General features: G+C 44.0%; 1 protein-coding gene across 1 annotated transcript in view; it reads right to left on the reverse strand.

The window, feature by feature from the left end:
• The window catches only part of zswim5 (zinc finger, SWIM-type containing 5), a 67,477-nt gene extending 54,151 nt beyond the window's left edge, over positions 1–13,326 (reverse strand). The window contains exon 1 of the mRNA XM_085806001.1: positions 12,777–13,326. Within this exon, the coding sequence (XP_085662127.1) occupies positions 12,777–13,308 (532 nt within the window). The 5' untranslated portion in view covers positions 13,309–13,326. The remainder of the gene's footprint in view (positions 1–12,776) is intronic.
• Between the last annotated feature and the right edge of the window lie 1,605 nt (positions 13,327–14,931).

The following is a 14,931-nucleotide window of genomic DNA, read 5'->3' on the forward strand; positions in this document are numbered from 1 at the left end:
CTATATTGGTTGAACAAACATTGGCCTGTATGTTGTTGATACCATTAAGAGGCGTTTTTGATCTTATTTCCAGCACTAGCTGAAAGCGCTATCAATCAATTCCCTGATCGCCTTCATGTTCTCAATGCTTTGATTTAGGAGCTTTATTAAACACCAGCCGCAGCTGTATGTAAACATAGCTATGCAGATAAAGTGGACCTGAATACTTAGGCAAAGAGAAGCGGGAGTGGTGGAGACTTTTTGGAACCTTCGGGGGCTTGGTGGTCACATTTCAGATTCACATGGCGAACCAGTCAGAATAATAAGCCACACAGGAGGTCCTGTTCCATTTGCTAATGCACACCGACGGCCTAAATCACCAGAATAGGGGACTTGGTTGCTAAGTGATATAATTATTCGTACTTTTAGCACTGAGTGCTTCCTTTAAAACCTTATCCTCACATTTGTGGAAAGGGAATAACTGCGTGGAAGAGAGCGATGAAAAGCAAGAGGATGACCAGGGACAGGCAGACCTTTGCAATCAGCAGCAATCAAATCAATTCCAGAGGTTCACTCCGAGGAATTACATATTAACTGTAAAATACAGAGATGCAGGAAGAGCATGTTTTCATCTGAAGGGAACATGACGGAGCTATAAAGAGAAGCAGCACATCTGTGGGCCATGACAGCACTAAGCTGCACACATGCAAAAAGAGAAAAGACATGCAGCGTGACTGTTGACTCCCATTTCCTGAGATCAAAGTCAACCAAATGTATGGAAATAGTTTCTAATCCAACCATAATGGATGTCTCACACACAATGGACTCCTATGGGCCCTCGTCTGCCTTGTTGGCAATAATAGCACTGTTCTTGTGAGGGGCTTTGAGTGCTGCTGAAATTGGGAAAGCACATAGGATGCAGGCACTCACTGACTGCAATACACAACTGTGGGTCTATTCAAAAAAGGGAGGGTGGATGGGGGGGCTGCAGTGCAGACAACTTATCTGTGTCTGATATCTGTGATCTATGACTGGCCATTTCAAGCCGAGATGGGCAACACAATAAAGCAGCAGATTCAGTGCGTTCAAAGCGGGGCATCAGCATAGAGATCAAGAAACTGGCAGGACCGGCTAACACAAAGCAAGGCATTATGGGAAGAGAAGGAGGAGGAATTTCCATTAGAAAATGAAAGTGGAGTGGAGTGCTGCATTGAAAATGCCACAGATGTGAAAAGTAGGGAAAAAAATCACATTATTTTAAGGTGGTTTCAAGTGGCTGCCTTCTGTTGCCATGTGTTTTGTACCCCCAAACTAGTTCAACTGGTACAGTGGCAGTGGAAAAACAAGAGAACCATTTGAAATTAACTCTGAAAGGCAGAAAGCTGAAAGGGTTACAGAGTCATCTCAAAGAGCTCAGACCGGTCCACACATTGAGTCAAACTGTCTTTGGATAGAGATGGTTTTGTTTTGTGGCTATTTTAGAAGTGACAGTTTTTAAAGTGCCCTCCAAAGAACATCACTGTGGCCCCTGAAGTTTCCCAAAGATCAGCCAACACTGTCTACAGCTCTTCTGAGAAAGCGTTTCATGGCCTAGTGGCACTTAAGTTGAATTGTCTGCTCAACAACAGCGCGCGCTACAGATCAACATGGAAACATCTAGCAAGCAAAGATGAAGTTAGATGAAGGGAGCTTATGATACTTTGCTGCATCTGGAGGAAAATTAAGTTTATCAAAAGTCTCTACAGGGAATTATGTCTGAAACTCAGAGAGGGCTGGATGATGCAGTTAACATCAGTGTAAATCTATTACAGAGAGGCTTCAAACGCATACAAACTCTTCTATTGGAGCGAGGGCTAAGATCTGAACCCAGCAGAGAAGCTGGTAAATAACATGAAGAGATATGCCCACGCCAGGCATCTGAAGAATATGGCTCCTGAACACTGTGCAGGTCTGACTGCTGCAAAATGAACTTCGATCATTTATTGATCCCAAGGGTTAACTGACTTCTTCCTACCAGCACTGTGAATGTTCAATAGGTGAGTTCAATTAAGGCTGAAAAGATCATATATGTGACTGATATGACCTGAGGGACACTGACATTTGTGTCTTTGAAGATGATCGGATCATATTTTACAACCAGTTAATGCAGTAAAGCAAGTCATTAAAGCATTTGCATACATCTTCTTTTCTTATTTGCTCTGCTGCAGTGATCGAACCTAGAATTGCCCACGGCAGATGACAATGTACGGTGGAAAAGGTCACACCTAATCTATTTGTCTCAGTGAATCCCTCCTCTTTCCAGTGTGATGCTTTAGCCTCATGTGCTTTTGGACTGTTGTTACAGCATTCAAAGGAAAATAAGACATGTGGAGGCAGGGACAAATCAAAATGATTACACTCAACGTCATAAGAGAGTAGTTAGGTAGCTGGGACTTGTGTCTGCGGGCTAATGTGAACCTGCAGTTAGCAGACAGTTAGCTTAGTTAGCTAGCGAGTTCAAGGTTTTTAAAAGATACACTTACCAGCAGCTTTACTTGACTCTAATTAGCATAAAGCTAAACTAAGCTAACGGCCTGCTAGCAGTGGCAAAACAAAATATCGAATGCTGCTTTGTCGTCAACTTTAGCTAACATACATACATACAATATTTGTAGTGTAAAAATTGAGATAAGAGATAAAGTATATTAGAGTAAGTGGTTTGTTGTTGCCAGTGATTGGTTGTTATAAAATAACGGTGTTAATAACGACACAACTTTTTTCAGTAATGAGTAATCCAAAAAGTTACTGTTTCCCCCGTTATAACGCCATTACCGTTACGGACAATAAAATGCGCTGTTACTTATACTTAAAGCAGAAGTAAGTGGTCCGGTCGTTTTGGCTAATGCTGCGTTCCAGGCAGGCTTTTGAAATCGTAAATTACAGCTTCAAGTCACAACTTACGACTTTGTAGCGTTTCAGGCAACCCACTCGTGTTTTTCCGACCTGTTTTACCGGTGAAAGTCACTATAACGGCCACTCGTAACTTCCGACCGGTGAACTCGTACCAGATCGAACTGGTACCACTTCACGGTCGGAAAAATACGAGTTTCCTTGAACGCACCATAACAGTCCTCGTCCCTACGTCGCCACATTCACGGCGTTCCTTGGCTGCACACACAGCCCTGCATGCCGTTCTCTCTCCTCATTGGATAAAAACTGTAGGATACGATAAATGTTTTCTCTTCGGCTCAGAGCAGAGCAGAGTGACTGACAGACCCGTGTTTCAGTCCAAACACTCTATGTAAGTGATTGCTGTCGGAAGATATAACTATTTAAGACTTACATTAACACAAATATATCACTTACTTCTGCTTTAACTCAAGAAGTTCCGTCACAAAATAATACATCCATTGAAGTGTAACCTACGTTATATAGGCTACACATTTATTTTCCAGTCCATCAACTAGTCAGAAAAAAGCAGTTTATCTGGAACTAACCAATTCACTCACTCAATAGTTACCTTTCCTGGCAATTAGTTACTTTTATAATGTAGTAATTCAGTTACTAACTCAATAACATTTTGGTGGAAAGTAACTTAACTATAACTGAATACATTTTAAAAGTAACGTGCCCAACACTGGCTGTTGCTAGCTTGGCCCAAGATGCTACAACTCCAAAGTCAAACTATCTCAACCAGTCAACTCTAAAGCTTCCTGTAGCAGCTAATACAAAAAAATAAAGTAGAAGACACACAAGCACCTTGAAGGGGAGTTCTGCTTGAATGGGTTTTAGCCAACCATCAAGTCATCAATAGCTCCGCAGAGAAGAACAGAGTTATGCCGTTGAAAGGAAGGAAGGAAAAAAGGGTCAGTGGAAATTATGCTACTGGCGAGAGACTGCCGAGGCCTGAAAGCTCCTCAAGTTCAAGACAAACTTTCATCTCCTGTGTGACTCCTGAACCGGCTGCAGTTGGTTCAGGTCCAAATCCGTCCAAAGAATCACGTCGTCAACAAATAGTCCAACCCCCTGGAGGGTTTTTTTTTTTTTTTTTTCTAAACAATGCTACCTGTCACTGCTGCTTTCCTCCCCCACTTAAGTCATCCTGGATTTCCCCTCTTGCCATGTTCCAGGCCTCAGGGCTTGCTTTTATTTCTACGGAGATAGGTCACTTAATCTTGTGTGGGTTATGAGATTATATTACATGAAGAGGTAGCGCGGGGAGCTGTGGTGCTTATGAGGCTAACACAACATGATCATAAGACAAGAGTTTGATTTGGGTCTGTTTTGCATTTCAAATAACCCCCCCTCCCTCAATGTCTGTCCATTTCTCTCCTTTCTCCCCCAACATTTGTTAGGCAATTACAACCAAACAAGGACATAATAGTCCGGTCTGCGAGCCTCAGCCTTCTCTTTCAAGTCCGGCCTCGCTCAGAGACATAGAGAGGGGCCAAATGTGTACAACACACACTTATACACACACAGAGAAGGCCAATAAAAGACAGGTGTGGAACAGTGCAATAACTGAATACAACAGGTTGTCAGCTTCAGGAGCTAAAAGGACAAGGCCACCATTGATCTCAACTGATAAATTGTACACCCACCACCCAAGGTAGCAGCACTAAAGGTGGAGGAAAACACACAAGCCAACTCACAGGATCAGGAGCTACGAGGACATGAGTAGTAAAATGTGTTTGCTCTTGTCTTTTTTTTTTAAAATCTCACACAACTTTCATACACAACTGTAAAAAAAACAAAAACAAGGGTCTGTTGTTGAGGAATGGCGCTGAGCAAACAGTACAAGCAAGCACGAAAGACTTTTTTTTTTGCTGGCTACTGCAAACAAGTCCAGAGTAGAAATGGCATAGCTAGAAAGCAAAAAAATGTGTCTCAAACACCTGAGGCCAGGTTGAAACAGAAAAGCACATGAGGGAGACGCACAGGGGAAAAATGAAAACAATGCTGGAAAATCCTGAAGGATACAGCAAGAAGAGGCCTGGACATTTATTTCATGCTTTGAGCTTTTGTCCTTTTTTCCCCCCCTTCTGCCTCATTACAAAGCTGATAATATCTATAAAACTTTTCCATCTGCTCCTCTGAACTGTCTTTTGTAAAGGAGGTGATCCTATGTGCTTGCTTTATGTCAGAAGCAGCAGTAGCTTCTGATTCTGAAAACTGAATAAATGGGGGGAAAAAGAGCGCTCAAGGTGTCTGACGGCAAAAGTGTTTTCGAGATGAGATGTTCTAAAACGGCCAGACTCGGAGGCAAGCCTGAAAGCTTGTATAGAAAAAAAGGCGAGACGCAATAATTGTTCTGAAGTGGAGCTAATTGAGAAGATTTTCACTGAATTCTTCCCTCCACAGTGTTCATGGTATTACACTGCGAGGTGGTTTTACTTGCTTTGTTTCTGGACAAACTTTACAAAAATGAACAATGATAGGAAAGGTGTGGTGGGAGGGGCTTTGGACACTGTTCAACCAGCCAATGAGCTTTTTCATTTCAGGCCTTCAGGCTTATTAGGCGAGCCACATGTCTTCACATTACTGCACGCTCACAAACCTCGGTATTTCCATAACTGCTGCCGCCACGTGCTGCTCGAAGGCTGCGACCACGCCAGCAGTGACAAAAAAAAGGCAGATTTTTCAAAAGCTGCAGGTAAATAGAGCTTCAACCAGGTACAGACAAAAAAAAGGGACTACGAGGAGTTTCAAAAAGCAAAGTGTTTTCACACTACATTTCCCATGAGCCTCCGCGCTCATGGTAAATTCTTGGACCAGCGCAAGACGGACGAAAACAAAAGCATTTGCCAAGAATGTTTTCATTAATCAAGAACGAAAGTCAGAGGTTCATAGTTCCGACCATAAACAATGCCAACTAACGATCAAGTGGCGTTATTCCCATGACCCGCCGGGCAGCGTCCAACCAGGAAATGCTGGGCGCGCCGACCACTAAATAATAATATCAAAATAACTATAAAGACAAAATGATATATTTATCGAAAATGGACCCATTAACAAGTGTGGGTAATGTAGATTCATTCCACATGAATATGAGACTCTTTTATAACCAAAACCAAACTCCTCGGGGGCTCTTTAAAAGAAAGGAACAGTAAGGAAAGTTTAGCAGTGGTTGCTAATTTTCAGTTCTCGCTCACTGGTTTGGATGTTCAGTCTGGACCGCAGATCATACACGGACAGCACGAGCAGCTCAGCACTCTGTGTCTGTCAGAAATAGGTGTTAACACAAGACCCGAGGATGATCAGAGCACTGGACGCTCTGTTTAACTGATAAAGCGGGGGCAACAAAGTTGAAACTAAGAGAAGTCCTAAACGGGCTCCTTCCTATCGCTCCGCTGTCGCACTTCTTTGTCTCAAATGTAACACACAAACTGGTCGCCTCTCTGGTGGAGGGAGCAGTAGAACTCCCTCAACAACAACCCTCTGATTAATGATTTTATATAATCAGTCCTTGTGTGCATGTGTACAGGTGCCGCTCCCTTTGATGAATCCAACAACAGAGCATCTTCCTAATGGCCTCATCTTTCACAAGCCTCTCTGAGAGCTAATAAGAGTGCGGGGACGATTTGTTTTACCGATTTTCTCTTTTCAAGTGTGGCGGGCACGGAATTAATTACACTGATTAAATATTGTCTGTCTGTGCCGTGCGCTGGGGAAGGGTTGAGGACACACTTTGTGTGTGTGTGGATGTCTGTGTGCTAAGTGGCTAAAGCTGCGGTTCAGAATGGGCTCCACACATGGATAAATAGATATTCAAGAACACATGCACTTAAAAAGGAGGGAGGAAGAAAAAAAATCAGCTTTTTTGAATTAACGCTCAGGCATCCAGCTACAATTGTCACTGCAGTGAAGGTTAAAGCCCTTCTAAGTTGACTGTGTACCATTTCTTTATATGAAAGTGATGATGCACATTTAAATAATTATAGCTTTTTCATAAAGCACTTTGCTAAACAAAGTGCTTTACAGAAAGAAGACGACATTCATGACATTAATATATATTAACAGAAAAAAAATTATAATGTAGAGGATTCGGGCATAAAATAAGGAAAATGACTAAAATCATGTAAATAAGAAGCATAAGTGCTTTAAAAAATGTAAAGTTGCTTTAATGAGATGCAGTGAAACCTTTCCATTTATGTTTTAACTGTGTCTCTGGCTATAAATAGATAATACATATATTCACACTTATTTCTTCTCCAATGATGGAAACATGTGACCAATTATCTGGTAATTGCTCCACTGTGTTCACCAGTGAGTTTCTAAGTTTACAACACCAGACAGTGGGAGGCTTACAGTGGCTTTACAGTTAAGTTGTGAGTTATAAAAGCAAAAAAAAAAAAAATTAAATAAAAACTGTTAAGAGCTTGGTAATAATTCTCTTCAGTTACACCGAGTGACACTTTTCGCATTATACTTGTGGTAGCCATCCATCGTCAGTGCAGAGATGTTGATGAGAGTTTCCAGCCTACAGACTGGACCAAAGAGCAAAAAAACATACCAGTGCACTCCCTCCTACGTTACACTGTTAGCTAACTCAAACTGGGGGTCTGACTTCTGTGAAGTTATTCATGGTTCCCCACAAGAACATGAGTCAACATCCCAACAATGTGGAAACAGCACAGAGGTGAACACACACACACACATAGTGTTGTTGTCAACGGCCTGGATTTTCACTTTACACGAGCGTCCATCAGCTGTCCTGTCCCAACCACTGACCACTAGCAGCCGCAGCCACACAGGAACAGTGAAGGAGACTGGACGGGTGGAAGGAAGGGAAATGGATAAGATTTAAAGATCTTGTTCAAGCCGACATTATGATTTCAGTGTGAGTCATCCCTTATGAGTTCTACAAACAGAAAAAAGGGGTGAGTGTGTGGAAAACAGAAGGGGTTACAGACTGTACAGGCTGAAGATTGAGTGAAAATCAGATTAAGAAATGAAGAAAAGAGGACGGATGGAGAGTAAAGGCGAGAAAAGAGGTAGAGGTGTAGAACGAGAAGAGGAGGAGCGAGCGGTGTCGGCGGACTCGGCTCTCAGAAGAAAGATGGGAGATGAGGCAAGTGAGGATGAGCTCACCGCCTCCTTCTGTCTTTCATCGCTGCGCTCTTGAGCAACCAGAGAGCAGATTACACCAGAGGACCAGCTTTTCCACAACAAGGAACCCTGCAGCCGTTCTGCCAGGAAATTACATCTGAGGAAATACTGGCAAGACAACCACCACCACCTCCCCATACACACACACACATGGCAAAAAAACACATGAATAACTTAAAAGTTCTGAACTGCTGGTTGGGGAAAAAATGAGCAAATTAAAAGATGTTACCTTGGGCTCTGGAAACTTGTGAGGGTCGGTCTGTTTTTTTTCCACATTTTTAAACAGTTTATGATGTGATAATATTTGATAGATTAGTCAATAATCAGATAATTGTTAGCTGCTTCCCCCCAGTAGATATTTACATGAATGATTTGCTTGCTATCTTCCAATTGCCTTTTCCTTCCCCATTCATTTACAAGGGAAAACATTTTCATAATTTATACAAACGTCATGTTGATCTGCAGTACATTAAAATCACAGACTGGACTGGAACAACCGCATGTTACTTCATCACAGAGGTGCGTTACTATACTAGAGCATAAGCGACACTTTTTGATTCCTTAGCTGACTTCTTTTTTCCGTTTGCCTTAAACGGGAGAAGAAAATGATTAAAACTGAATAAACGTACAAAACTGTCCACATTTTTGGATAAAATCCCTAAAACTTTTTTTTTTTACTTGGTAGCAAAAAGTGGCAGTGTTAAATATTAGTTTTTAGGAGCTTATAGACACTTCAGGACCTCCAGCATTTAGCATAAAACGGCCCCACAGTGCTTTCCGCCCACTGACTGACTGTCCCATACACTTTAATCCTGTTCAACTTTGCTGCCTCGCTTTGTCACAGGTGCTTCAAAAGACGTCAGGGACCCATTACAGCTTTATGTAACGTCGCCGAGACATGGCTGCACACACACACACACACACACACAGGGAGAGAGAGAGAGAGAGAGATCCCTCCCACACACCCCTTTCTGTGAACAAGGGGTTTTTCTACAGCTGGGTAACAAAGCATGACCCAATAATCCCAAAGCTTGACTCAAAGCTAAAGAACCCCCCCCTTTACCACCACCCCCTTTATATCCCTTCCTCCCGCTCTCTGAGGACTTCATAAGGCTCTGGCAAAGGGGGCTTCTGGGTGTACACACGTGTGTGTATGTGGTGTATGAGGAGGGGGGATATGGGGTTTGGGGTGGGGGTGGGGGGGTGGGGGGTTACAAATGCAAGCACGCTTAGCTTTGATTATTCTAATTATGACTTGGAGCGAGGAGTGGATTATTATGAACACATGGGCCAATGAGTTGTTGATGAGCTCACGTCCCCTCAGTCCCTCATATATACCATTAAAAGAGGCCGACAGTTGTAACGTGGGGTGTGTGTGTGTTGGGGGGGTGGGTTGTGTAGTGTACTGCTGATACACACATGGTGAATCGTATCAATTTCCACAGAAAAGTACACGTTTGTTCCCGTTCAGAAGTCATGATATTAAAATTAAGAAATTGTGAATAAATAAACTTTAACTTGCGTTGTTTTGTTTTTTTCTTCCTTCATTATAACAGTAGGAAACAGTTGTCCTCCTCCTCCTCCTCCTCTTCTGACACACTCCTAGTCTGGTCTTAAACTGTCTGTGACCCGGGAACCAAGAAGCAGATCACAGCCCCCACCCCCCCACTCATCCTCCTCCCACTCCCTCACACCAGATCCCATTAGTAATTACCTGGAAAAAACAAAAAAAAACACAGATCTGGCTCTGGGCACATCACCGATCCAGAGAGTACAGCAGAAAATGCTCATCCAAGGCTGAGTGTGAGTTTACAGGAACAGCAGCTCCTGTTGGACTCGTGATAGCTGTGAGGAATATATATATATAAAAAAAAACACTATATCTCATGATAGCCTAGATTGCCAGCTCATCACTTCAGCGTCTCTGGCTCTTTGCTGCATCATGGTTGTGTAACTTTTGACTTTTCATTAAATCGGATGCGGGAGGAATTACTATGAGAGTGGCTGATTTGCCCATATTTGGCGGAGATCTACAGTATAAAACCTTAGGGATGCCAGCGGAGGAAAAAAAACTGCTGTTTCAGCTCCCTTGAAGTCACAGACACAAGACAAGAGCTGCATAACAACACCACCACCACCACACCACAGCAGCAGCAGCGGTGGCGGCGACTCAACCTGAGGCTGATGCAGAGCGAAGATGACTCCGTCTTGACTGCAAGCAAAGCAAACTTAAATAAAAGGGCGGAAAGCCAGCACACAAGAAGCTGCTTTTGCTGTAACACAGAAGAGCCTATATAAACAATCAGCAACGTGGTTCAAAAGTTTAACACCAGGTTTTCAGACTGTAACCCCCCCCCCTCCCCAGAGATGCCATATTTCAAACCATGCATCATCAACATGCATGTGTCAGCACGCAGCTCGGTCGCATTCCCAATCACTCCCCGGCAAGTTCCTATTACCGGCTACATGAGGCCACGGCCGCCTCGTTTCCTCAAAAACAGGTAGTGCCACTGCTTTAAGTGGTGATTATGCCGTGTTATGTCGAGTGAAAGCTATCTTCACACAGGTGTGAAACATGATCTTTAATGAGTGCATTGTGTACCAGCATGCTCGGCCACCCAACCTATCTGGATCCAGCTCTGGGAGAGAAAGAGAAAAAAAAAACACAATAGTTCTCCTGATAAGTCGGTGAGTAAACCCTCTGCAAGAAAACTGGTTCCCATGGTCCACAAAGTGAAAAATAAGCCAAATCTTATCTTCGTGTCACACAGCTATTCAGCCCCGTCTTGTGTTCTGTTGACAGATAAATAAAACCATGTGCCTCGGCTGCTATGACTGACCTTGGAGGTAGATTGGAAACAATTTGGCAGGTAAGACTGGACGTGCTTGCTCGCAGGTGAAGCCTATGGCTCTTTGTAGCATTAAACTTCAACTGAAGGTTATTCACACTTCATAACACTTGGCAAGCAAACTTTCTAACTCTGCAGCATTAACAGTTTAATTCCATAGATACTAACACGGGAACACAAAGTGTGTGGTACAAAGTAGCTCATCACCTCTAATTTGTTCAGCAACCAAATTATGCTTTGCAAACAATCTCTACACTTTGTGTAAAATGTGATGCCCCGAGGCAAATAAACAAAAGATAAAACAAAATGTGATTCTGTGAACTTGGCTACAGCTGCTTGTTGCTCCCCTGCAGACTCAAACTTGCAAAACTTATCAAGCCAGACTGCAACAAATCTCACTTTCATATTCATAAGTCTCGGATTTCATTTAGTTATGGGTGGGAATCGATGAGCACATACGAGATGCAATTAGATACAGCAGTCACACAGAGACACGCAGCAGCCACAGTTTGCCCCTCCACCCCCCAGATACATTGGAGCAACATGAAACCCCCAGACAAGCTCCAGTGGCTCTCACACCATATGGCTTTAGAAAAATCCTCCCGGTTAGCCTACCATAAAAAAACATGCTTTTTGTCTTTTCTTTTTTTTACTTTGGCTATCCATCGGTTTCATCTCATCTATTTCCCTGATGTGAGCTCATTCCGTGGCCGTGTGGAGCCGGGGGTATGAAACTAATGAGAGTTGGTGTGGAGAAGGAGCTTTGCGGAATGGCCCTTTGTTTGGAAACAGCCTCTCTGCAGCGCTGGAAACGCGAGACGCTTATCGATCATTTCAACTGGAAGCCTTTTGTGTTGCAAGCGGCCGAGAGGCTACACGGGCAAAACGCACTTAAGTAATAACAGTTTTTAACGTTAGATACAGTAACTGTTGGTTTATGTTTGCTACTAAACAAAAAAACAACAAAAACACCCCCCCTCCCGACGTGTATTTTCCACGTTCGTGGCGACTGCTGCTCTTTGTCCGGTCCGACCAGCGGCAGCAGCGGCAGCGGCAGTGCAAATAAACAAAAAGCTGTGGGGGGATTTTTTTCGGATTAACGTTGGATTAATCATAATAAGAGACCCAATAACCGTCTTTGTTCCTCGCCTAAGCCACCCTCAACCGATGGCGAGTTGAGAAAAAACGACTTTTTTTTTGCACAAACAATAAAATAAAGCCCCGACGCTATAAACGCTGGGGCTTTTGTATCCGCGTCTGTCAGCCCTCCTCCTCCTCCCCGCCTCCCCTGCCTCTCTGCCGGGGCTACGGCTCCAGCCAGCTCCGGCCGACGACGGGGAGCCCCGCACGGGGACAGAGGGGCGAGTAAGAGCCCGAAACGCGGCTTCTCTTCTCTGAAAACCCCCCTCCTCCTCAGCACACTTCGGGCTTCAACGTGAAAGCAAAGCCTGGCTGGAGACGCAGTAGCCGGTGGCAGAGCTACAGAGTAATGAAAAGCCACAATAGGAAGCCCTTTAATTTTTAAACAGCAGCTGGTCGGCTAAGCTAACGCAGCCCCGTGTCCGCTTCCCTTTTCACAGAGAAGCGGATGAAAAAGAGTAAAGCGGATAAAAAAAGCTCCAAACTCGACAGCAAACCTTTCCAAGCGAGATAACTCGACTATAAACACGCGCACAAACATGTGTGGGTTAATATGCGCCGAAAACAGACGCTTTGCATACTTTCCACGATAGCTGGGAAAACTTCCATCAATCATCCCCCAGTAGATCCAACAGCAGCAGCGGCGGTGGGACTAGAAAACAGTCCAGCGTTTGTACCAAAGGGGGGAAAAAAGCTTCAACACTGAAATGTCCCACTTACCGACTTGTAAAACGTTTTCCACACAGCCGGTCTCTAGCAGCCTGATTCCGCGGCGGAACGGCAGTCCGTCCCCGGTGCCCACCGCTCCGGCTGCCCCCGCGGTAGCCGACGTCGCACCGGTGGTAGATCCCCCACCAGCGCCGGCGGTCGTAGCTCCGGACCCAGCGCTGCCAGCTCCGCCGGTAGCCGCCGACGGACCCTCCTCGCCGGCGACTCGGCACTGAAACGAAGAGTACATGCATATCTCCTTTTCGTTACGGGGAAAAGACCAGTAGACGATGCGGCGCTGGACGGGCTCGGGGATCCGCTCGAAGCGCTCCTCGACCCTCTCGAAGGCCCACTTCTCCGCTACTGCCTTGGCGGCGCAGTCCAGGAGGGACTCCGGGGAACGGTACCGGGAGCCGGGCAGCCCGCTGCCGTGGCCGGGCCCCGGGCCAGGACCGCGGGGAGCAGGGCGCAGGCAGGGTCGCTTGCTGGCCGGTGGTATGGAGAAGAGGGGATGGGGCGGCTGTTCTCTGCGTCCTTCCGCCATGGCGAGCCGATCAACACTGACGAGACGGACGGTGTGCGGACACCGAGCAGCAGCAGCAGCAGCAGCAGCAGGAAGCCGATTTCACACACACTCACACGCTCACACACAAACACACACACACTGAGCAGCCAGTGTCAAACCAGACAGGATGTAAGATCACACATCCGCTCACGGTTTTCAGAATAAATGTTTTCACAAGGCTACACCAGGCGACTACTAGTCAGAAAGCGACATAGATAAGCTATTAAAAAGACGGGAAAAGATTGTTTTTTTTATTAAAATAGTTGCTAATTGTGTTTCTGTCTAATGAATAGGCTAATAAATGAATCATTTCAGCGCCAGCCAAACCAATGAATTCCAAAGCAGTGCTGGAGCAGAGGGGGAGTTGTCCAGATGCGGTCTTTCATAAAAGTAGCCTAGGCCATCTCCATACAGTCTTAATGGTTCCATGTGAAAATACAAATATAAACTATAGCCTACTTAATTGCAACCTACAGCTTTTTGAATATAAACCAATGGATTTCTTGGAGTGAAGTGTGAAAACAGTGATAATCATATAGCCTAGGCTACATTGCCAAAGCTTTTTTAGAAATGCTCTCAAAAGATAAAAACATTTACATAATTACAGCTAAGTATTAACAAACTAAGCTTATGTAACTTTCTGTCCCGAGTTTGTTCTTCTCTCTTCCCTTTACAAGAGTTTCTCTCCAAAAGAGGAAAGGTGCAGAGAGAGCTTGGTTCAAAATAACACAATGTGTGAATTTAGAGAACAGGTCAGACTTGGAATCAGCATTGAAGTTGTCACAACCTCTTTTGTGTCTCTGTTTCAACATCTTCCGATCAGATGATCGCAGAGTCAGAGCCAAAGGGGAAACACAGTTATGTGAAACTTAGACTTACGGCCATGAGTCAAGGCTGAGTAAATTATTTCTGATGATTTTATTCATTTGTTTATTTTAATTATTTCAATTCACCCTCATCTGACAGCAAGCTAAGTCACTGTTTACTACTACTGCTTATTGATATAACCCAATATAGGCTAACCCACTTCCACTACACTGATATGATTATAATTATGTAATTTGATTGCCTTTTTCCAGGTGTTGTCTCTCTATTTGTTGCAAGTTTCAGAGATTCATGCTAGTGTTTTTGAGCAACGGAGGAAATTGCATCACTGTCCAAGACTTGAAGAAATTCTTAGAGTTACACTTCATTCAGAGTCTTCATTCAGGTGTTTAAACACAGATGTATAATTACTGTAATTAATTTAAGTCTTATACATATTTAAGTCAGAAAATAGATGCTTTAAAGTTATTGCTTTTTGTCTATCAGTCTGTTAAAATGAATACATTATATTAAGTCTTTTATTTTAAAAGTCACATTTTTTCATTTCCTGTCTCTTTGACTATGTGTCTGTGTGACTTGTTAACACTGGGTAAAGAGTAGAGAGAGAGAGAGAGAGAGAGAGAGAGAGAGAGTAAAGGGGAGAGGGTCAGTAAATTGATGGTAGGTGGAGGATGTTACACATCACTAACCAACACAATAACAAAACACTCCAGTGTCCAATCAGTGTGGCATACCAACCACAGCTCCCAGCTCCCACTGCTCTCTGCTTTATTTTTG

This window comes from Trachurus japonicus, chromosome 17 (assembly GCF_045865225.1).
Source record: "Trachurus japonicus isolate A0001 chromosome 17, Traja_1.0".
In the NCBI taxonomy this organism is placed as follows: Eukaryota; Metazoa; Chordata; class Actinopteri; order Carangiformes; family Carangidae; genus Trachurus; species Trachurus japonicus.